The sequence below is a fragment of the Myxocyprinus asiaticus genome, chromosome 49 (assembly GCF_019703515.2).
Source record: "Myxocyprinus asiaticus isolate MX2 ecotype Aquarium Trade chromosome 49, UBuf_Myxa_2, whole genome shotgun sequence".
In the NCBI taxonomy this organism is placed as follows: Eukaryota; Metazoa; Chordata; class Actinopteri; order Cypriniformes; family Catostomidae; genus Myxocyprinus; species Myxocyprinus asiaticus.
This window is the reverse complement of record NC_059392.1, coordinates 8,540,296-8,564,059: the sequence shown is the minus strand read 5'-3', so window position 1 is coordinate 8,564,059 and position 23,764 is coordinate 8,540,296. Positions and strand designations below refer to the sequence as shown.

General features: G+C 38.9%; 1 protein-coding gene across 6 annotated transcripts in view; it reads left to right on the top strand.

The window, feature by feature from the left end:
- The first annotated feature begins 1,962 nt into the window (after positions 1-1,962).
- The window catches only part of LOC127438594 (dual specificity protein phosphatase CDC14AB), an 85,271-nt gene continuing 63,469 nt past the window's right edge, over positions 1,963-23,764 (top strand). For 5 of the 6 annotated variants that reach the window (XM_051694290.1, XM_051694289.1, XM_051694291.1 and 2 more), the window contains exons 1-5: positions 1,963-2,629; positions 2,998-3,088; positions 4,577-4,652; positions 12,911-13,003; positions 22,707-22,786. In XM_051694290.1, coding sequence (XP_051550250.1) covers positions 2,533-2,629; positions 2,998-3,088; positions 4,577-4,652; positions 12,911-13,003; positions 22,707-22,786 — 437 coding nt within the window. In that variant the 5' untranslated portion in view covers positions 1,963-2,532. The remainder of the gene's footprint in view (positions 2,630-2,997; positions 3,089-4,576; positions 4,653-12,910; positions 13,004-22,706; positions 22,787-23,764) is intronic. The other variant, XM_051694288.1, reaches the window with a different exon arrangement.

Below are 23,764 nucleotides of genomic sequence, written 5' to 3'. Positions count from 1 at the left end.
AGATGGATAGATAGATAGACAGACAGACAGACAGACAGATATTCATTCAGACAGACAGATAGATAGACAGTCAGACCAATAGATAGACAGATAGATAGATATTCATTCAGAGAGACAGACAGACAGATAGATAGACAGACAGTCAGACCAATAGATAGGTAGATAGATAGATAGACAGTCAGATATTCATTCAGACAGACAGACAGATAGATAGACAGACAGTCAGTCCAAAAGATAGATAGATAGACAGACAGACAGACACAGAAAGACAGATATTCATTCAGACAGACAGATAGATAGACAGTCAGACCAATAGATAGACAGATAGATAGATATTCATTCAGACAGACGGACGGACAGATAGATAGTCATTCAGAGAGACAGACAGACAGATAGATAGACAGACAGTCAGACCAATAGATAGATAGATAGATATTCATTCAGAGAGACAGACAGACAGACAGACAGATAGACAGACAGTCAGACCAATAGATAGAAAGATAGATAGATAGACAGACAGACAGACAGACAGACAGATATTCATTCAGACAGACAGATTGATAGACAGTCAGACCAATAGATAGACAGATAGATAGATTTTCATTCAGAGAGACAGACAGACAGATAGATAGACAGACAGACAGGCAGACAGACAGATATTCATTCAGACAGACAGATTGATAGACAGTCAGACCAATAGATAGACAGATAGATAGATATTCATTCAGAGAGACAGACAGTCAGACCAATAGATAGATAAATAGATAGATAGACAGACAGACAGACAGACAGACAGATATTCATTCAGACAGACAGACAGACAGATAGATAGACAGACAGTCAGTCCAATAGATAGATAGATAGCTATTCATTCAGAGAGACAGACAGACAGACAGACAGACCAACAGATAGATAGACAGACAGACAGACAGACAGACAGACAGACAGATATTCATTCAGACAGACAGATTGATAGACAGTCAGACCAATAGATAGACAGATAGATAGATATTCATTCAGAGAGACAGACAGACAGATAGATAGACAGACAGACAGTCAGACCAATAGATAGAAAGATAGATAGATAGACAGACAGACAGACAGACAGACAGATATTCATTCAGACAGACAGATTGATAGACAGTCAGACCAATAGATAGACAGATCGATATATATTCATTCAGAGAGACAGACAGACAGATAGATAGACAGACAGTCAGACCAATAGATAGAAAGATAGATAGACAGACAGACAGACAGATGGATATTCATTCAGACAGACAGATAGATAGACAGTCAGACCAATAGATAGACAGATAGATAGATATTCATTCAGAGAGACAGACAGACAGATAGATAGACAGACAGTCAGACAATAGATAGATAGATAGATAGATAGATAGATAGATAGATAGATAGACAGATAGACAGACAGACAGACAGACAGATATTCATTCAGACAGACAGACAGACAGTTAGATGTTGGTACTCCTATCATTATGAGGACTCTCCATAGACATAATTATTTTTATACTGTACAAACTATATATTCTGTCCCCTAAACCTAACCCTAACAGAAACCTTTTGCCATTTTTTACATTTTCAAAAAAAACTTTTAGTATGATTTTTAAGCCGTTTGAATTAAAGGGACATTAGAGGTGTCCTCATACACCACATTTACAGCATAATACCCTCATAATTACAAGTGTGTAACCTACAAAAATGTAAACCACAAAAACCAACACACACACACTTTATTGATTCCTGTGCAGCAATATTTGATTATTCAAACAATACAACTCTCCTGCTAGATATCTCGAAAAGCACACTCAGAGTAAAACAGCACTCCAACAGATTGAATTACACCAACAGAGAGTGAAACATCTTCCCGTTCTCTGATTGGTCCATCGCGAGTTAACCCGTGTAACATCCTTCCATGCTGCTGATTGGACAACTGGAGAGCACATGACGTCCCTTTAAGATCATCCTTGACCGCCCGCGACCACGGCACGAGACAAATGACCAGGGCAGAGTTACAGTGTAGCAGATCGCGTCTCATATCGGTCCCGTTTGAAACGGATTTATAACCCGGTGATCGGTGATTTGGCGGCTCATACGAAGGAAGAACCTCCGATGCGGATCATTCAAGCACTTTTACGCGCGATGCGAGACACGAGTTGGGATGTCGAAATGACGCACCTTGGGTTATTTTAACAGATTGTGAAGTTTTAGTTGTTTTTCTTTATTTCTGGACTGCTTCTTGGAAATCGACTTGCATGCACAGCCAAGCAAAACAATAACAAGTAGCTTCGCTAAACAGGAAGAGCATTTTAATGCACATTTACGCGTGGGAGAATGCCACAAGACTTTTAAGTGCCTTGTTTAAACACATCATTGGGCGTCGTTGTTCTTAAACTACTCTGAATATTTGCGCCATCGGTTAAGTGAGAAGTTGCATCCGTGGAGAGGAAAGCAGCGATAGTTTGTTCTTCTTTTCTTGTAGGATAGCTGAGCCAAACTCGGTCTCCCTCAATGACTCTCGACAACGTAAAACATTCCGCGATACTCACGACTTTTTTAAAAATGGAAGTCGATAATGATTTGATAGGCGCCTCTGAATTCATAAAAGGTGAGTTGAACTTTCTGGGTACCTTCTGTTTGAACAACTTTGATTCATTGAATCAATCAATGAATTGAATTGATTCAGTGAGTCAATTAATTCAGTGTGTTTTGACCATCAAATTTGCCCAGAAAACGTAATTTCTTTCAAATCAAGAACTCAAATGATTTTTTTCTTGCTATGTTGAATCTGATTAAATTTAAGAGGATTTTTCGTTTAATGTTTTTTTTTTTCCTTCACTGCGGTTGGATAACTTAATCGATCCTGTCAATTAAACCCAAGCCTACAATAAAATCTCACCTCTGAAACAGCCTAAATAGCTGTTTTATAACTGTTCCAGCTTGTTTAATCGACCATATCTGTTTTTCCATCCTCAGATCGTCTCTATTTTGCCACCTTACGAAGCAAGCCGAAAAGCACCGCAAACACGCATTACTTCAGCACGGATGAGGAGTTTGTGTATGAAAAGTGAGTTTTCCCTCCATCCAAGGGCGTAGATTTGGCTTGAACATTTGGGGGGTTGCAGCGTGAAGCATTTACCCATGTTTCCATTCATCATGGTATAAATAATGGGGCGGTTGTGCTTGTTTGTTTTGATTATTGAGGGGGATAGCTCCCTCCATCCCCCCTGGAATCTACGCCCCTGCCTCCATCAGTTTTCCCCCCTAAAAGCCTCAGCAGGCGGGAAAACTTTCCAAAGTTGGTTACATAACACTTTAATCGAAAATTTCCTCTAGTAAAAGTGCTAAGACGTTGAATTGTGTTTGTCTCCAATGTTCCATAATGGACCTGCCAGTCGTTTTTGAATTTCCAGCTGAGGGAATATTATAAAGAAAAACAGGACTGCTGTTTTTCACATCCTTCTGACAGAAAACGGTTTCAAACACATGTTTGATGCCATCTTCTGAGGATGGATTATGGTCTTGCGAGGCCCCGGGGCCCCAGCCTCTTCGAAGGGCCCCTCTTATCGCAACTGCGAGAGAAAATGTACAAAAAAATTCGCATATACAGTACTGTGCGAAAGCACGTAAGATTTTTCACAAAAACATTTGTCTTAAGATGGTTAATTATATCTTTTGCTGTAGTGTGTCAATTGGTAATATACATTTTAGACTCCCAAACATTCCTTTTGCAAATAGAAAAGATTAGAATAGAAGAACAGGGAGCCCTGCAACAGATGGCATGGCCCCCACAGAGCCCCCCTACTGAACATCGAGTCAGTCTGGGATTACATGAAGAGACAGAAGCAATTTAAACAGCCGAAATAGATAGAAGAACTGTGGCGACTTCTCCAAGAAGCTTGGAACAACCAAGAAAAACTGTATCCAGGTGTATCTAGGAGAATTGATGCTGTTTTGAAGGCAAATGTGGTCACACCAAATATTGGTTTAGCTTTATGTTTACTGGACTTTGTAAGACACTAAGTGATAAATGAAAACTATTTATGGCATTATTTTTGAAGACATCCTCATTATGCATCATTTTTCACAAGTGCCTAAAACTTTTGCACAGTACTGTACATTGCAAATATGCAAAATACATCTTTTTTGCACACGTATATCTTCGAGATGTCTGTTTTAGATCTTTTCATCTGGAAAGCATCACAATCTAAATTAACATCTGCTAAACATCTTACAAATATCAGATTTATGAATGTCTCAAAGACATCTGCTAAACAACTTCTTGACATCCCTGATAGCACTCGTACATCACCCAGACGTCGGATGTTAATAAGACGTTCAGCAGATGTCTTTGAGACGTTTATGATTGAGAAGGTTTGTAAATCTGATCTTTTTAAGATGTTTAGCAGATGTTAATTAGATTGTGGTGCTTGTCAGATGATCTAAAATAGACATCTCGGAGATGTACGTGTGCTATCTGGGCTGCGGTCCCCAAATACATGTGGAAATTGATGATTTCTTTACTGAAATTTTAATATTGTTTTTCACTTTTTAGTTTTTATGCAGATTTTGGGCCCCTCAACCTTGCTATGCTGTACAGATACTGCTGTAAGCTCAACAAAAAGCTGAAGGTTAGTCAAACATCTGCATGATTTGTTACATCCCTCCTGAAGAATGTGCATTATGTAGGTACATCAATTAAAAACAATGAGGAATTTGCGCACACCCACCCGTCATTCACTGCAGCAAATATATTTTGGGCTGTCCGATGCGCTGACATTTGTTTGTTATGTGGGATGGGAATTTAAATTTAATGACAGCAACAGTTAGAAAATGTCTTGTTCAGCGCTAACTTAAAGGGATAGTTTATCCATTGAAAAGTCTGTCATCAATGACTTTTCTGTGGAACACAAAGGAAGATGTTAGGCATAATGTGAGAAACTGACAGCCTCCATCACCATTCACTTCCAAGTGCATCTTTTTTCTGTGGTGTTCACAGTTTGCTAAGAAAGTTAATTGCAATTGTCACCATTCTTGATCTCTTAGACTAGATCTTTCTCTTCTTTCGTGTAAGCAAATGTTGGAGATTAAAGTGAACTTGTGCCGTTCATACAGTAAAACTTAAGTGGCGGCTATCAGTGTTGGGCTCAGCATGTGGTTCATGCATGTCCTGAGGATTTATGCAGGAGGATTAGATTATCTGTCTGTAAGGCTGAACGATTTGGACAAAAAATCTAATTGCAATTACTTTGATAAATATTTGTGATTGTGATTTGAAAACCCTCAAGCCTTTATTTTGGCAGGGAACTGAAGTTTCTGTTTGCAGTTGAGTTGATAACAGCCTTTTAATGCAGTGAAATGCTCTTATCTCCCCTTCTGTCCACAAAAAATCCGGTGTCATGAGAGGTTATTTTAGATTTGTATAGTAAATTGTAGCAGCCAAACAAATGTGAAATTACGTGAATGTGCAATTAAAGTGAATCTGGAGCGCTTTAAATATAACAGTAAAAACGCTGAAAATCATGAGCCTCACGTGAGCTCAGAGTATGTGTAATACACTGACTCCGTTTACATATATTTAAGAAAGCACTACAGTGGGGCCTCAGCGAGTATTGAGGCTGACTACCACCCCTGGAGACGCGAGTTTGAATCCAGGGTGTGCTGAGTGACTCCAGCCAGGTCTCCTAAGCAAACAAATTGGCCCGGTTGCTAGGGAGGGTAGAGTCACATGGGGTGACCTCCTTGTGGTCGCAATTAGTGGTTCTCGCTCTCAATGGGGCACGTGGTAAGATGTGCGTGGATCGCGGAGAGTAGCATGAGCCTCCACATGCTGTGAGTCTCCGCGGTGTCGTGCACAATGAGCCACGTGATAAGATGCACGGATTGACAGTCTCAGAAGCGGAGGCAACCGAGACCTGTCCTCCGCCACCCGGAGTAACCGCGCCACCATGAGGACCTACTAAGTCGTGGTAATTGGGCATTCCAAATTGGGGAGAAAAGGGGATAAAAAAAAGAAAAAGCACTACAGGGGGAAGCACATTTAGACTATTTATTTAAATACATCGCAGCTCTTGCAGGTTGATAATTGCACTGGGTCATATCGCAATTTAGAGTAATCATTCAGCCCTATCTGTCTGATCTGCACACATCTGTTGGGTTAGGGGTAGGCATGTGATGGTATCAGATTTTCATGTCACGATAATTGCTGGAGCTTTTATCACGGTATACAGTATTGAATTACATTACAAAAAGAGGTTGAACGATAAACACATTTTATTGTTGTTCTCTTAATAACAAGTTTAATTACTTTTTCGATACCAAACTGCCTTTTAAATGAACAGATAGCAAAGAACTTTGAAAAGAACCCATAACATTTTTAAAAAACTACCTTCAACACCATAGATACATAGCCAAATATAACTTTAAGTTGATGTCTTAATATTTAAATGGTCACTATGCCATGGGGCCTCTGATCATACAGATCATACAGATCAGTACAGACCTACAACTTATCTTGCTGAGGCTAATGTTAATGTAAGGCTAGACTAATTTTACTGGGCCAGCTACTAGGCTGCAATAATAGTATGCATGTTTTTTCTGGATAGCAAGCCAGTTGCTAATATTTAGCTAGATGCTAACTACAAATGTAATAACCGCAAGTTCACTCGCACTGTATGCAACTTACGATTGTGTGGCGTTCCAGCATTAACTTAATATTGAAATCATCATTGTGCCGCATTGGCATTATTAATTACAGGGCGTAGTATTAGCTGATTACAACTGTATTTTAGTTGTTACTACAAGATGCAAACATTACTGTGTAGCTAGCAAAGTTTTAGCGAACTACTCTTCAGCAACTTGAATGCAAGTGAACATGTTGGAGGTGTTCCTGTGTTTCGTTGCCACTTTTCTGCCACTTGTTATACACAAAGGGAAGCCATCTTCAACCAACATTTCTTCTGCATTTTTATGGAACCCAAAATACTTCCACGCTTCCGACTTTACCCTATTAGAGGGCAAATAAAGGATCGGCTACGTTCCTCCTTAAGCCATGCTTTTGTGCACATTGCTTTTGTTTACATCAGAGTTCGCATGTGTTATTTGTGCTGCATACACGCAGTGTTGTGAATCTTGATTCGCTGATGGGGAAAAAACTACTGTGCAATCATAATCTAAACAAATTGGCTAAAAGGTTATCTAGAATTATTTACGGTATTTTGAAGTGCCCACGATAACAATATCGTGCATGTTAATTACCGTGCTACACCGTATTACCGAATACCGTCACATGCCTAGTGGGTGGAGGTCTTTGGATTTGTACTTGTCCATCAGCTCCCAGATTTACCATTTAGTTGCCAGTGTAAAATTTCACATCTGTTTACAGGGGACTATTTGGTTGGGGATGGATAGCGGTAGGCAGAAGAATCCTGGATGTACCATAATTATATACCTTCTGTAAAAATATATTAGCTGTGTTTCAAAACCTTGTGAGCTGCCTTGCAGTCTACTGCGTACATAGATAGCTGCATTCTAAGGCTGCATCCACACAAAAATGTTTTAGTTGAAAACACATACATTTTGCTGTTTACACCAGGAATGGAGTTTTCCACCTCTGAAAATTTAGACTTTCGAAATGATTTCTGGTTACCCGTAGTGCATCGTTTTCCAAGTGATGCACTATTTGGTTTCGAAAAACGCCATTCAAGTGTACATGAGAGGTGTAAACATAGCAAAATCAATGCGTTTTTTTTAAACAAAAATGAATTATTATAGACGTGACCTAAGGCCACATACACACTAATCCGCTGTTGTTGGAAAACTACATTTTCAGTTCCTAACGTCATCGTTTTCCAGTATGTGGTAATGAAGACCGTTTTTGGAAACGCTCTGTTGTTGGAGGAAAGCATTGTAGAGTGGATAAAAAGCATAGGCTAAACGGCGAAATCAATGTTTCAACCAAAAACAAATCAGTGTGGATGTGGAAGTTCATATCTTAGCCGTCAATGAAATCTCATTAATGACTGATTTGGAACATTCTATGTAGGCATCAACTCCATGTGCCACAAAAATGGTGCTCCTCAAGTGATGCAAACTAGAATCTTGACTCGCAATTGATTCTAATAGTCAAATTAGTCATTAGCATGTTGCTAAGCTAATGACGCAATACGTAGCATACGCAAATATGGGGACCAACAGTCCATTTTTAATTAGAATTTTTATCAGTACCTTTCGATATTCAATGAAATATATGTATAATCAACATTTCTCTTGATGTGTCCACCAACTTTGATGAATTCGCAGTTCTGAACTCGACGCAATGAATTCTGTAATTACCTTTTCCAAGAATGACACGTGATACTACCTTAGATTTTGCCCAAAAGAAGGTATCTAAGGGACCGTTGACAACGTATGCATTGCTTGCAACCATCTGTGCTGTTTCTCAATTGTTTTTTCAATTGTTTTTCTATGTAAACATGCTTTGACTGTGTTGACAGCCTTGTGCACCAGGAACGCGTCTATAATGCTGTCTAGGTAGACGGCTCACTAGGTTTTGGAACAGGGCTAATGTGTTCTACTGTTGCAGCAAAGTATATACATGTAGTTGGTAGATTTATCTAGGGCTGCAACAACTAATCGATAATTTCCATTATCGATTTTATCGACAATGAATTTCATTATCGATTATTTGGATATTTACGTTAAGCACGGAGAAGCCCCGTCAGTGACGTCACTTCACATCCAATTGAAAAATGTGTTGCATTATGAAACTCGTTTGAAAAACAACAGAGACAAATTGAAGCAGAAAAAAAATGACCCAAGATGTCCAGCGCATGGGAGCACTTTATAAACACTTAACAGAAGATCATAATAAGCATACAGTTTAATGTGGAGTGGTTGCTGCGTCAGGTGCGTTGACTGAGTGCTTGTGCTGTTTGATGCGCAAGTTGTTTCTCTCCAGCACATCACTTACATTTTACTGCTGTTTTCTATGTTTTATAATGTATGCATGTTATGAATTCAAAATCAGCCGTGTATATCGCAAAACTGTTTGTTCTTACCACAAGCGAGTCTCTGTTAAACTCCAATGAGCATGCGAACACGCGCATCTGCATCAATCAAACCGATCGCAATGGAGAAGTGGAGCGCAATCATTTTGATTAAACTGTCCAACATACCACGATTTCAGTTTTAATGTAATCAGTTGTGCAGCTTTCATGGATATCGGACTGAAGTCTCAGCAGTCAAGGTGTGCCGGTTTTTAAAGTATTTTCTCCTGCTCATGTAAGCGCATGTACTGCAGTGAGCACTGGGGTGATTGAGTCTTTACAGCATGAGAGTGAATATGCACAGGGTTTACAGATGATTGTACTTTATTAAAATATATGTAATGCTGAAAATAATGTATAATAATGCTAAGGGTCCTGATATTTGAAAGTCCTCCTGATAATGCCACATTTAATGTCTGATTTCACTAGTAAATTTACACTATGGCAAACATTATTTTACTGGATAAACAAACAATTTTTTTTAAAAAGAATACTTTAGAAACATGTAATCAGTGAAAATACTATTTTAAAATCTATAATATTAAAATACTTAAATGTATCAGTGACATTGTACAAGTGTATGTATCGAACATAATTATGTATTTTTCAGCTGGGCAGAATTATTAATATTTCTATTCTCATGTCACTATTGCCCTCTGCTGGGCTGATTTATTTTTTTTGTCCCTCTCCATGCCCTACGGATCATTTTACTCTTTAATGATGAGCATTTTATAAAGTTTTACAAGTAAAGGAACTGTTTCGCATATGTCCTGAAAGTAATAATAATAATACATTCAAACGTAACTTTTCATGATTCAGGCTTTGTTCAAAGTTTTGCGAGAGTATAGGATTGTGAATTCAGTAATGTAAATCAAACCAAATCCTTACGCCCTTTATCATTTCAAGTCATATTTTAATAAAATACAAGAAATAAAATTTCATTTTTATCCGATTAATCGATGAAATAATCGTAGATTAATCGACTATGAAAATAATCGTTAGTTGCAGCCCTAGATTTATCAAACTTTAAGACCATAAAACGGTTGTCGTGACACAAATCCAACTTTAGTTTCCAATTAACCTAAATTGAGAGGTCAGCTAAGATGACCAGGCCCAAAGCACACTAAGCTCTGAAGTTGATAGCAACATATGCACTTTCTTCAGCTGTTTCAGCATATCCTATATGGATCTATAATAATCAACCCCTTATTTATCCCTGTTCTGTGTTTCTAAAGCTGGCAAGGTGTAGTTCTCTCATGTGTTCATGTTTTGGAATATTTAAGGTAAAGTCATGGTAAAGCATGATGTGTTTCCTTCCTTTTTTAACCACTCTCTTCATGTCCACACCCATCCTACCAAACGTCAATGTCCCCGCCTGTTTTGCCATTTACAAGCTGTTGCTATAGGGATCGCTTTTTTTTTTTTTTTTAACCTTACCGGTTTAAGCATGCATGTTTGGCTGTAGACAGAAGGAACCAAAAAGCAAAAGACAAGAAGGGATGCTTGGTATGATCTGTTCGTAAACTGCAGTAAAGGCGGTTTTTAGTTGACGCAACAGAACTGCACTGGTATGCAAGTCTGATTATTAGATCAGCTTCCTTGCATTGCTAAACGGAGCTTGTGCAATCTCAAGTTGGTGTTTTTGAAGCACAGTCTGATAAAAACTGTCAATCATTCTTGAGATTGTTTGTAAGCTATTCTGATTGTTTTATTTTGACAACTCATTCTTCCCCTCACTAGCATAACCACCTCCTGCATGTGAATGCTGCTATTTTATTTTTATGTGATTATTAATTTACCAAGTGATTGTTAACCTCGTTTTGCTTATTTACGATTTACCCTTGTTACTTTGTTGGCTCAGTGAAAAGAGAAGGCAATGAGAACGTTATAGTTAAAATGTCTTCATTTACCAAACTAGCTTTGTTGCTAAGTTGTTGACGGCCAATTTTCATCCTAAAAAGCTGCATCCAAACAGGGTCAGTAAGAAAAAGTAATATCCCAGTTCTACCAAGTTCTCAGCCTAGAGAGTTTTGGAATATTTCTTTCCTTAGTTCTGTCTTCTGTATGTATTTCTGTGGTTTCTTCGGGGGCGGATTGTAGGTGGACAAGTTTGAATCTCCAGCAATTTGTTGTGCCAGCAGTTTGATTTATGTTTGTCATTATCACACCCCAGCTAAATTTTGACTGCACCATGTGGAGTGACAGAGGAACAGATTTTTTGAGGGATTCAACTCGGATCTAGTACAGTTACTGTTATTCAGAAGCTTTGACGTTGTTGTCGAGATTCTTAACCTGTTTCCTGAACATCTAACCTGTCATGTTAACCATAAACTGGATGACTTGTACATTAACTGAGATTTAATTCAAACAAACTACCAAGTTTTTAATAAGTGATTGCACTTTTATGCAGTTTGTTACTTTTTGTTAAATTTCTATTGTAACAAAATCCAACTTAATGTTTGATGCAGGTTTTTTTGTTTTTGTTAAAATGGCATTGTAATAACCAAGTAAAATGATTCATGCAATTTTATGCAATATTACTTTCCATTTTGTTAATGCTATTTGAGCGCAAACCAAGTTTAATGATTGATGCAGTTGTCATTGAATACCAATTTTTAATGATGCATACAATTTTATGCAATTTACTATTTTAGCCAAAACCAAGTTTAAAAATGGATGCAGTTTCTGTTCTTTTAACGGAAACAAAGTTTTAACGATTCATGCAATTTTTATGCAATACGTTTAATGATTCATGCAATTATGCAATATTTAATTTTTGTTAAAATGCTATTTTAGCGAAAACCAAGTTTAATGATTGATGCAATTTTATGCAGTTTTGTTAATGCTGTTTTAGCACAAACCAATATTAACGACTGATGCAATTTCCGTTGTTTTGTTAAAATGTTATTTTAATGTAAACAAAGTTTTAAAGATTAATGCATTGTTATGCAGTTTTTTTGCAATATGTTTAACAATTCATGCAATTTCTGTTTAAATGCTATTTAAGCGCAACCCTTTTTTTCAGTTTTGGTAATGCTGTTTTAGCGCAAACCAATATTAACGACTGATGCAATTTCCGTTGTTTTGTTAAAATGTTAACAAAACATTGTTATTTTAACGTAAGCAAAGTTTTAATGATTAATGCATTAAGCAGTTTTTTTGCAATATGTTTAACAATTCATGCAATTTCTGTTTAAATGCTATTTAAGCGCAACCCTTTTTTCAGTTTTGCTAATGCTGTTTTAGCATAAATCAAGTTTAACAACTGACACAATTTCTGTTGTTTTTTTTTTATTTTTTATTTTTTTTTAACAGAAACAGTTTTAAAGCTTCATGAAATTTCTATGCAATTTTTAAAGCTATTTCTAGTGATAGACCGATATATCGGCCAGGCTGATTAATCGGCCAATATTTGGCAATTTTGCGATTATTGGCATCGGACAATTAACAGAAGTGTTAATCTTCCAATAGATTTGTCAATGGATAGTCAACGCTATGTTTTCAAGGTTTTATATTTTCAAGTTTATGCAAATTTGATTAAATATTGCATAAAATAAGTGTTTGGTTTTCTTTTGAAATTTTGTGTACATCTGATTTGCTGTTCTTAAATTGTATTGTTTATTGGCATTTCTAAAAGCCATCCTGTTTTCTAGATATCTGTATTGGCATCAGCCACTGAAAAACCCATATCGGTCAACCACTAGCTATTTCTATGCAATATGCTATTTTTGTTTTTTAGGAAAACCAAGTTTAATGATTGATGTATTTGCATTAAATAGCATATTTGAAATGTTTTTTTGTCATTAACTTGCAATATAATACATTTATGTCTGTCTTTTCAGTCTTTTACACTGTCCAGAAAGAGGATTGTGCACTACACCAACTTTGACCAGCGCAAAAGGTCCAATGCCGCTGTGCTCATCGGTGCCTATGCTGTGAGTATCCCGTCCCCCTCTTGTTGGTCACTTCTGTTTCTCTTTCCATCTTTGTCACTGGACAACTGTGTCAATTACTTTTGCTGGCCTTGAGGAATCACGCCCAAAGCAATCTGTCACGGCTCTGCAAATTATCTGCTCAGCTGTTCTTTCTATGCATCAGCATAAAAACCAACAAACCTCCCACTCCACGTTCATATTCGTTGGTGTCAGGGCCCACCACATCAACAACAACTTCATATATGTGGCTTGTTTGTGTGCATACTTTGTCGGACAGTCTTCTCAGATGTCTGCCAGTGTCATCATTCCAGCCTCCCCCTCAGAAAGAGCAACAGACTGATGACTGACCGAAACATACCCCATGATGAGGTGGCACAATAACCCTGTCCTTGACTTGCTCGCATGCCATTTTGTCCTGTTCCACTGCATTTAAAAACAAAAAGACCTAACCAACCTCTGCCATAACGTTGCTCACTTCAACATGAGTAATGCCAGCTTGCCTCCTGATTGCGCTATTGGACATCTCTAGTCTTCCTGTTCCTGGTGCTTTAAAGGTTGGGCAGATGTATCGCTCAGATGGTACTGTTGGCACAAATGGTGGTGTTAAAGGCACACATGGCAGCTGTAATGTGGGTCATCCAGGGTACCATTCTGATAAGCCCTTACTTCAAATGACTGCCCACTTTCTCAGATGTTTATGGGGTCATGGCACCAGTTTTTTCATAATATTCATTACCTGGTCTGCAAATATTTAAATCCTCTTTTTAAAATCATGCACACATTTTCACTTTGTTTGTACAGCCTTTTATTCTCATTGACAAAACAGCCACTGTCTCACACAATGAGATAAGTTCAGGGCGAAAAGCTGCTGTCCTCATAAATACTAACGAGTTTTAAATGGAATCACAGAGAGGAAGTGGTATATGAGATGCTTCTCCGGTGTCCTTCAAAGAAGCCATTGTTAATTTGTTTCTGCCAGAGTCCCGCTTTTAAATGGGCAGGAGAGATCCAGATTTGAATTGAAATGTTGGGGAACTAAAAGTGGTAGTAGTGGTATCCAATATCAGGATCCTTTTTTCCGTGATCTTAGGCCACTTTTTGTTTTTCTGCAATTATCTGATGTTCCCTTGCTTTCTCTTGGCTAGTTCCATGCTGAATTATAATCTGGCTTTCCGCATAATCTGACTCTGGTGTGCTGTGATGCAATGGCTTCATGCCACCATAAATCCTTTTATTGGATGTTTGTAGCTAAGGCTCATCACCTCGCCGTTTCTGGATGTTTTATTTGTTCCCCACTCATAAAAGCAATACCAGTGTATTATGAAATACTCCTAACTTCATAAACAGTCTAACTACGCACTGTCATAATTATCCAATCAGTGAGACACTGATTCAGTAACCGTTCTGGTGGAATCAGCAAATTTTTTTTAAATGAATTACTAGAACTGGGTTAAACGAGTAATTTTTCCGTGAATCAGACTAAAGTGTTCGTGCTGTTTGTTTTTGCATCCGTCAGCGCTGTTTTTAAATTGTTTTTCAATGTAAACTTGCTAGATGGACATCTTTGAACACTGTGCAGCATCTTGTACAGGAGCACTACATTTTTTAGATGCCATGTCAAGCTAAATTTAACTTATTTTATTTTATCCCTTTTTCTCCCAATTTGGAATGCCAAATTCCCACTACTTAGTAGGTCCTCGTTGTGGTGCGGTTACTCACCTCAATCCGGGTGGCAGAGGACAAGTCTCAGTTGCCTCCGCTTCTGAGATGGTCAGTCCGCGCATCTTATCACGTGGCTCGTTGTGTATGACACCATGGAGACTCCGCATGTGGAGGCTCATTCTACTCACCACGATCCACACATAACTTACCACACACCCCATTGAGAGCGAGAACCACTAATCACGACCATGAGGAGGTTACCCCATGTGACTCTATCCTCCCTAGCAACCAGGCCAATTTGGTTGCTTAGGAGACCTGGCTGGAGTCACTCAGCACACCCTGGATTCGAACTTGCGACTCCAGGGGTGGTAGTCAGCGTCAATACTCGCTGAGCTACCCAGGCCCCAAAAATAACTTTTAAAATCACGACTCTAGGCACCTGTGTCTTGTTCTATCCGTTGTGCTGCATCTAGTCTTTCGTGCAAAACACGTTCGTAAACGATTTACATTTGTTTACATGACGAACATAAATGCATGTTAACATGATTTTATCGGTGTAAAATCACTTACTAACCTTTCTGTGTAACGTTATATCCAGTTGTACAACTTCATTGCCATGACAACGTAACGTCGTAAACACTAAACAACCATAAAAGCGAAAATGTAAACAACTTTAGAGCTCTAACAAGTTTTTATCAAATTGTTAGCTTCACATTTCTGCCTTAAACCGTCTAAAAATTTGCTTAGTGCCTCACTGGAACCTCGATTTTTGCTTTTTATAAAGAAAAGTAGGGATGAGTCGAAATTATTTTTTGCGGTTATCAACATTATGCCACAAATGCTGTTAATTGAGCTTAGCTTGTATTGAACCCGTAATATTCCTTTAAGACTTCAAATAGGAAGTTTCTGTCATACAGCCCCAGTTTACACACTTTAAAAACATTTGAGCATTCATAAGGTTCCTAATGAGAATCCAGAGAAAACTCTTGTTACCTGCGATATGTATTTTTATGATTTGTAATTATCCTTCAAAGACCCTTCAAATTGAGATGTTCCTTCTCAAAGTCCTCCACTGCAGTCTACTAGGACTGTTCACATTTACCCTGTATGGCTAAATTTAGCCTGAACCCTGATCCTGCTCTTAATTTAACTGTCTGAAATGGGAACTCAATTTAGCTACCTTCAAAAACCAAACCTTTGGAGACTGCCATGAGATTGAGTATTCCCATATATAAATCCAATACTGTTCTCAAGAGGGACTTACTGTTGTGATCATCTCCAACAGTGAGATTCCAAACTGGATACATTATCTTTTTTGTGGAGTTCTGCATGCACAGATTTCTTGTGGCCCTGCCCATCACTCTGCACATATTGGCGTGCTCTCAGCGTAATGTTTATCTTTCAGTGGATCTTCTGAAAGTAGGTTTTTATCGATCCACACTTGTGTGGGACGGTTGTGTTGAACCTTCACCTGCTCCTCTGCCTACAGCAGATGTTTGCTGCTGATCTATCTTGCATCAGACAACCCAGTTTTATCATGTTAAGGAGATTATTTGTACTGGTGGAACAGCTGGGCCAGAAGATTCCACTGTTTTTCTGGGTCACATGGGACAGTAGGGCAAAACACAAACAAAACAAGCGCTGACCCTTCACATGGGACGGAACTTAATCTGCAGAACTGTTCAGCTAATTGTTCACTTGGTGTATATTTTATGAGCTCGTGTCTTCATAAACAAGGTCACTTGACCTTTCCGTCCAAGCTTTTCACCAACCACAGTCTTTATGAAGTCTGTTTGAAAAGGGCTGTTGAGACAAACAGCACCTCAAGGTGAGTCAAGTGAAACAAGTAAAACATATCAGGGTTTACCCCAAAATCAAAAGAGAGAAATATTAAGCATAAAGAAAATAAAGCATAAAGCAAATGTAGCATTAATATAATCAATTATGTTAACCCAACCCTTAGCCTAAACTACCCCTACTCCTTAACCTACTCATACCTCAACCTCAGTAGGCCCAAATATGAATCTTGTGAGAATTTTTCAGAACAACATACAGGTGCATCTCAATAAATTAGAATGTCGTGGAAAAGTTCATTTATTTCAGTAATTCAACTCAAATTGTGAAACTCGTGTATTAAATAAATTCAATGCACACAGACTGAAGTAGTTTAAGTCTTTGGTTCTTTTAATTGTGATGATTTTGGCTCACATTTAACAAAAACCCACCAATTCACTATCTCAAAAAATTAGAATATGGTGACATGCCAATCAGCTAATCAACTCAAAACACTTGCAAAGGTTTCCTGAGCCTTCAAAATGGTCTCTCAGTTTGGTTCACTAGGCTACACAATCATGGGGAAGACTGCTGATCTGACAGTTGTCCAGAAAACCATCATTGACACCCTTCACAAGGAGGGTTATCCACAAACATTCATTGCCAAAGAAGCTGGCTGTTCACAGAGTGCTGTATCCAAGCATGTTAACAAAGTTGAGTGGAAGGAAAAAGTGTGGAAGAAAAAGATGCACAACCAACCGAGAGAACCGCAGCCTTATGAGGATTGTCAAGCAAAATCGATTCAAGAATTTGGGTGAACTTCACAAGGAATGGACTGAGGCTGGGGTCAAGGCATCAAGAGCCACCACACACAGACATGTCAAGGAATTTGGCTACAGTTGTCGTATTCCTCTTGTTAAGCCACTCCTGAACCACAGACAACATCAGAGGCGTCTTGTCTGGGCTAAGGAGAAGAAGAACTGGACTGTTGCCCAGTGGTCCAAAGTCCTCTTTTCAGATGAGAGCAAGTTTTGTATTTCATTTGGAAACCAAGGTCCTAGAGTCTGGAGGAAGGGTGGAGAAGCGCATAGCCCAAGTTGCTTGAAGTCCAGTGTTAAGTTTCCACAGTCTGTGATGATTTGGGGTGCAATGTCATCTGTTGGTGTTGGTCCATTGTGTTTTTTGAAAACCAAAGTCACTGGACCCTTTACCAAGAAATTTTGGAGCACTTCATGCTTCCTTCTGCTGACCAGCTTTTTAAAGATGCTGATTTCATTTTCCAGCAGGATTTGGCACCTGCCCACACTGCCAAAAGCACCAAAAGTTGGTTAAATGACCATGGTGTTGGTGTGCTTGACTGGCCAGCAAACTCACCAGACCTGAACCCCATAGAGAATCTATGGGGTATTGTCAAGAGGAAAATGAGAAACAAGAGACCAAAAAATGCAGATGAGCTGAAGGCCACTGTCAAAGAAACCTGGGCTTCCATACCACCTCAGCAGTGCCACAAACTGATCACCTCCATGCCACGCCGAATTGAGGCAGTAATTAAAGCAAAAGGAGCCCCTACCAAGTATTGAGTACATATACAGTAAATGAGCATACTTTCCAGAAGGCCAACAATTCACTAAAAATGTTTTTTTTATTGGTCTTATGATGTATTCTAATTTTTTGAGATAGTGAATTGGTGGGTTTTTGTTAAATGTGAGCCAAAATCATCACAATTAAAAGAACCAAAGACTTAAACTACTTCAGTCTGTGCGCATTGAATTTATTTAATACACGAGTTTCACAATTTGAGTTGAATTACTGAAATAAATGAACTTTTCCATGACATTCTAATTTATTGAGATGCACCTGTATAGTAACGCAATTGTATTGTATGTATATTAATGCTAGTACATAGTAGTTTAAGTCCCCCAAATAAAGTGGTAGCAATATAATTTATTATATGTTTGTTTTTGGGGTGAAATGTGACACTTTGTTATTGTATGGTTTATCCTTAAAATCGACTTTTCAATCTGTTTTCATGAGATCTTAAGGCCAAAGTATATTTCGGTTTTTCATGTTCCGATACGTCTCGCTCACATTTCTTTTGAGGCGAATTTCGCCATCAGTACCGTACACGCGCACTGTCCACATACAGCCAGATTTTTCTTTTTTCTCTTTGTGTAATCCTTGAGATTTCCAACCCAGCATACAGGTACACCCTCCCTCCTTAAACCACGGTCATACTAAAAATTACATTAAACGATTAAAAGAGAAAACGTAAAACCACATCGTGGGGTTCAAAAATATTTTCAAGTCTATTTAAAATATAAATTAAACCTGGATAAAGTTTTAGGATTTTGCAGGTGCGATTCACAGAAAAGGGCTAAATAGTTGATCGGCTTGTGATGTGCGAATGGCTTGCACGGGCAGCGCAAGTCTCGTCACACTTTAATGATGTTTAGCTTCCTATTCAGCTGATGAAAACATGCTGCGTGATCATGAGGAAGGATTACACCAAGATGTAGATTGGAATGCAGGTGCGAAAAACTTCATCTAAATAAAATAGCCTGCTCCTCTCTCGCTGTTGCTTGCATACTAGTGATTACATGATTACAATGACATAATATAAGAAATATGTAAGGTTCCACACAATTTCGTGAGCTGTAATCAAATATGCAAATTTGTGACATTAACCACGCTAACTCATTTTGTTTTCTTTCATTAAAGCACTTAAGATGCTCTGTGAAAATTCACATGCAGGATCATGATTATATCATAATCATCGGGGTTTGCACAGCCATTGACTAGGAAAATAAAAAATGGCACTCCATGTCAAAAAGGTTGCCGACCCCTGCCCATAGAATTTAAGTGCTTGAGGACCCTTTCCTGTGTGTTATGCACGCTGAACTTCAGCACAGTTCACTTGGTTTCTTATCCTTGTTGTGTTGTAGCACTACCATGCTGTATTCTGACATCAAGCTGTTGAAATGTTAAAGGAGGGAGCAGAGTCCCTATTATAGAGTTCTGTCTTTTTGTGATGTCATTGAGAGGGATTGGCACGGCTGAATAGAATAGATGACCACTGTGCCGTGACAAGTTGTCCCAACTTGAGAAAGGCCCCATTGTGCTGAGCCACAGCATCTCATCTGTGTGACACATTCTGCAATAACATCACTTTCATGAGAGTTTGTTTGTTGGAGAAAGAGGCACATTGACAAACATAGACAGCAAAATGGGTTAAATAGAAAGTTGGGAAGTACTGATGTCTGATTCATGAACAAATTGTTCCTTCTTTTACCATGGTTCATTCAAACAGATTCACAGAAAGTTGCTCGGCTACAAGAGAGAACTTTTTTTATACAACAGTTGTGTATTGGAAACTAGGGGTGTGCGATATGACCAAAATCTTATATCATGATATTAATCATTTTATATCACAATAACTATATATCACTATACAATTTTTTCAGTAAAAATTGCTTTATATATAATAACCGTATTGTAATCATATTTTTGGCTAATCCAGTCAGTTAATTAAATATTTTATAAATGAAAACTACTTTTTTAGAATAGGCCCTTTGCCTCCTACAGTCCCTATTACTAAATTACCTTAGTAACTTACTAGATGAGAACTCTTTTCTCCACAATTTGGAATGCCCAATTCCCAGTGCGCTCAAAGTCCTTGTGGTGGCGTAGTGACACGCCTCAATCCGGGTGGCGGAAGACGAATCTCCGTTGCTTCACTGTCTGAGGCCGTCAATCCGCGCATCTTATCACGTGACTTGTTGAGCGCATTACCGTGGAGACATAGCGCATGTGGAGGCACTATTGTCTGCGGCATCCACGCATAACTCACTACGTGCCCCACTGAGAGCGAGAACCACACATTACATTTGCATTTATGCATTTGGCAGATGCTTTTATCCAAAGTGACTTACAGTGCACTTATTACAGGGACATTCCCCCCGGAGCAAAATGGAGTTGAGTGCCTTGCTCAAGAACACAATGGTAGTGGCTGTGGGAATCGAACCGGCAACCTTCTGCTTACCAGTTCTGTGCTTTAGCCCACTACGCCACCACCACTCATTTTAGCAACCACAAGGAGGTTACCCCATGTGACACTACCCTCCCTAGCAACCGGGTCAATTTGGTTGCTTAGGAGACCTGGCTGGAGTCACTCGGCATGCTCTGAATTCAAACTCACGACTCCAGGGGTGGTAGCCAGCGTCAGTACTCGCTGAGCTAACCAGGCCCCCTAGACGAGAACTCTTATGATTAACGGAACAACCGTGGAGACTTTTTCCTCTTTTGCATTCCAACACACAGAAGTAACCCTCGTAGTGACGTCATCTAGTATCAATAATTTTTCTTGTGATGTTATTTTCACGCGCGATTCAATACAACAACAGAGACAACGGAGGATGCCGGGTTTGGAGATGCACTTTTGTTAGGGCTGTTTTATATGAGTTTTGGCTGCATCCGAAAATGCAGGCAGCTGTCTTGCTGCCTAATCAGTTAATGGTTTAAAAAACAGCGTTTTTGGATGAATGGAACTCTCTGAAAAGTTTAAAAAGCATCTTATTTCATCCTACCTTCATCCATCCTTATACGGCCTCTGAAGGTGTATTCCAGTTTCCTGATGCAGCCTGTCTTCAGGTTTCAGTTTAAACTGGGTGCGTGCGGTGTCCCTGCAGCCGGAGTTAGAGATGAGATTCTCTTTAACCACGCAGCACACGTTGAACTCAGTGGACAACATGTTAAATGCACTGTAAACATATTTATCAACACAATCTTTTAAAATAAAGGCTTTTATGACTCAACATAACATACTGTACTGAAATACTCACTCATTGACTTAAAAAAGACGTCTCTGAAAAACAAATATAGGTAAGCCTGCTGGACCTGTGCACACTTGGGAGCTCCAGAGATAGCACGTGTGAAACAGATACATATCAGAAGCATATTTAGTGCTTATGAAGTGCCGAATGCAAGATGGATTTCATAGAATTTGCTGAATTTCATTGAAATTTTCATTGCAGAAAAACCTGTGCATGTCTCTTTAATTCTCGTCTCACGCGAAGCCCTGCCCACTGATAGATTTGCACAAGCCGCGCACCTGGATATTTACTTAGCGCGATATTCATGAGACAGCAAATGCTAGGGCTGGGTATCGCCCAATTTAATTTTGATTCTGAGTACTGAATTTCGATCTGATTAATTTGGGTATATTTCAGTCAAAACAAATTCTCTCTCGCCTCAAAATGTAAATAACACGGGCAACATTCTAACTTGGTAGTTTACAAAAATATTAAATTTAAAATTAACAACAGGGCCCAAACTATGCAGTTAAATGGCTATTTATGTAACCGATATTCTAATCAACCCAACCTAAACGTTGAAGAATAAGTTGGATCTTAGAATTTTAAGTATCAATATCGGGATTAAATGAAGATTGCGATTAATTGGAAAATCGATGTTTTTTTGCTTTTGTTTTTTTTTCCTCTCAATTTGGAATGCCCAATTCCCAATGCGCTTTTTTTTATTTTTTTTTTTAAGTCCTTGTGGTCGCATAGTGATTCGCCTCAGTCCGGGTGGCGGAGGACAAATCCCAGTTGCCTCCACGTCTGAGACCGTCAACCCGCGCATCTTATCACGTGACTTGTTGTGCGCGTTGCCACGGAGACATAGCAGAGGCTTCACGCCATCCACCGTGGCAACCACGCACAACTCCCCACGTGCCCAACTGAGAACGAACCACATTATAGCGACCACGAGGAGGTTACCCCATGTGACTCTACCCTCCCTAGCAACCGGGCCAATTTGGTTGCCTAGGAGACCTGGCTGGAGTCACTCAGCATGCCCTGGGATTCGAACTAGCGAACTCCAGGGGTGATAGCCAGCATCTTTTATCAGCCCTATAAAGTACTGAAACCCCATTAAGTGATGATGAAATAATTTCTTTCCACCAGTTCATTGAAATGAACCATTCAAATAAACAGTAGCTAAAATGATTCTTCCTTCCTAATAATAAGAGGAAAAGTATTAGTCAATATGTATAAATAAAATAGACACTATGCACTTCCTTAATACATACCCAATTAATGTTTCACTTAGAAGTGCATTATATATAGATTACAGAAGTACAATTGGTTGTGAATGTAGTTTTATATTGTCTTTGTTTCTTTACTTGGTAAAATATCCTTTTTCTAGCTCAATGCTGGGTACTGCTTTGGTTGTAGACTTATATCATTTCTCATCTCTCTTGTTCCTTCCTCAGGTAATTTACCTAAAGAAAACACCAGAGGAAGCCTACAGAGCCCTTATCTCTGGCTCCAATGCCTCATATCTCCCCTTCAGGTAAGACGCCTTCATGCAAGTGTAGTTCTCCTGCCCAGTTTGTGTCAGTCACCTGAGCTGGGTTGTGACGAGCATTGATATTTAAAGTGGAATAATAACCACCACCTTATTCCATGACTGAACCTGAATTCATTCCTCCACACACACACACTTACACTCCAGCTGCATTATTTTTTCCATCTCTCTCACACAAATGCAGGCTTTTTTGACTCATAAAAAGCAAAAATGGGTTATGTTATGCCAACGTTATGTTCTTTTATTTTTTAAACTTGGCTAAAATACAGTATATTTTGCCTAATTTCTCCCACTTACCTCTCTATGCCTTGCTTGCTACACGCTACACTCAAATCAGCATGTAATATCGTCTACTGTTGTGGCTCAGAGGGTTTTGTAATGCGATTGCACTACTTTCGCCAGCTAAATAAACCGGGAAATGGGGAAAACGCAAGCTTATTTTTTCAAGCCGTGAATATATTCAATTCTGGTGTCAACAATCATAACGCATCTATATGGTAATGCTCAAAATTGCTGCAGGGTTAGCAGGGCTCAACAATCGGTACATTTACATGCACAGTTATAATCGAGCTACAGCAGGTTTTTGCTTAGTTGAGCTGGAGAATTCAGCTCTGCCCAAATTTTTGAATATTTGAAGGATGGATGTAAATAAATTGTATATGTATGTCATATGTTATTTCATTATTAGTAAATCTCTCACACTGGCCCAGGCCATCCATATTGTTGAGCCCTGGTTAGATATCCTCTCCTACCAATCGGCATCTCTGCACTTTAATTTGGGATTACAAAGTACGGCCGGGTCAGCGCACTGATTTAATCCCAAACCTGTTAAACTGTATTTGGAACACTGTTCCAAATTGTCGCAAAGGATACAGTGCTAAACCTTTTATGCTGTGTGCCATATTTAAGGCCAAGTGCCCTTGCAAAGCTAACATTTGTAGAACAGGAAAACCAGCTTGTAGC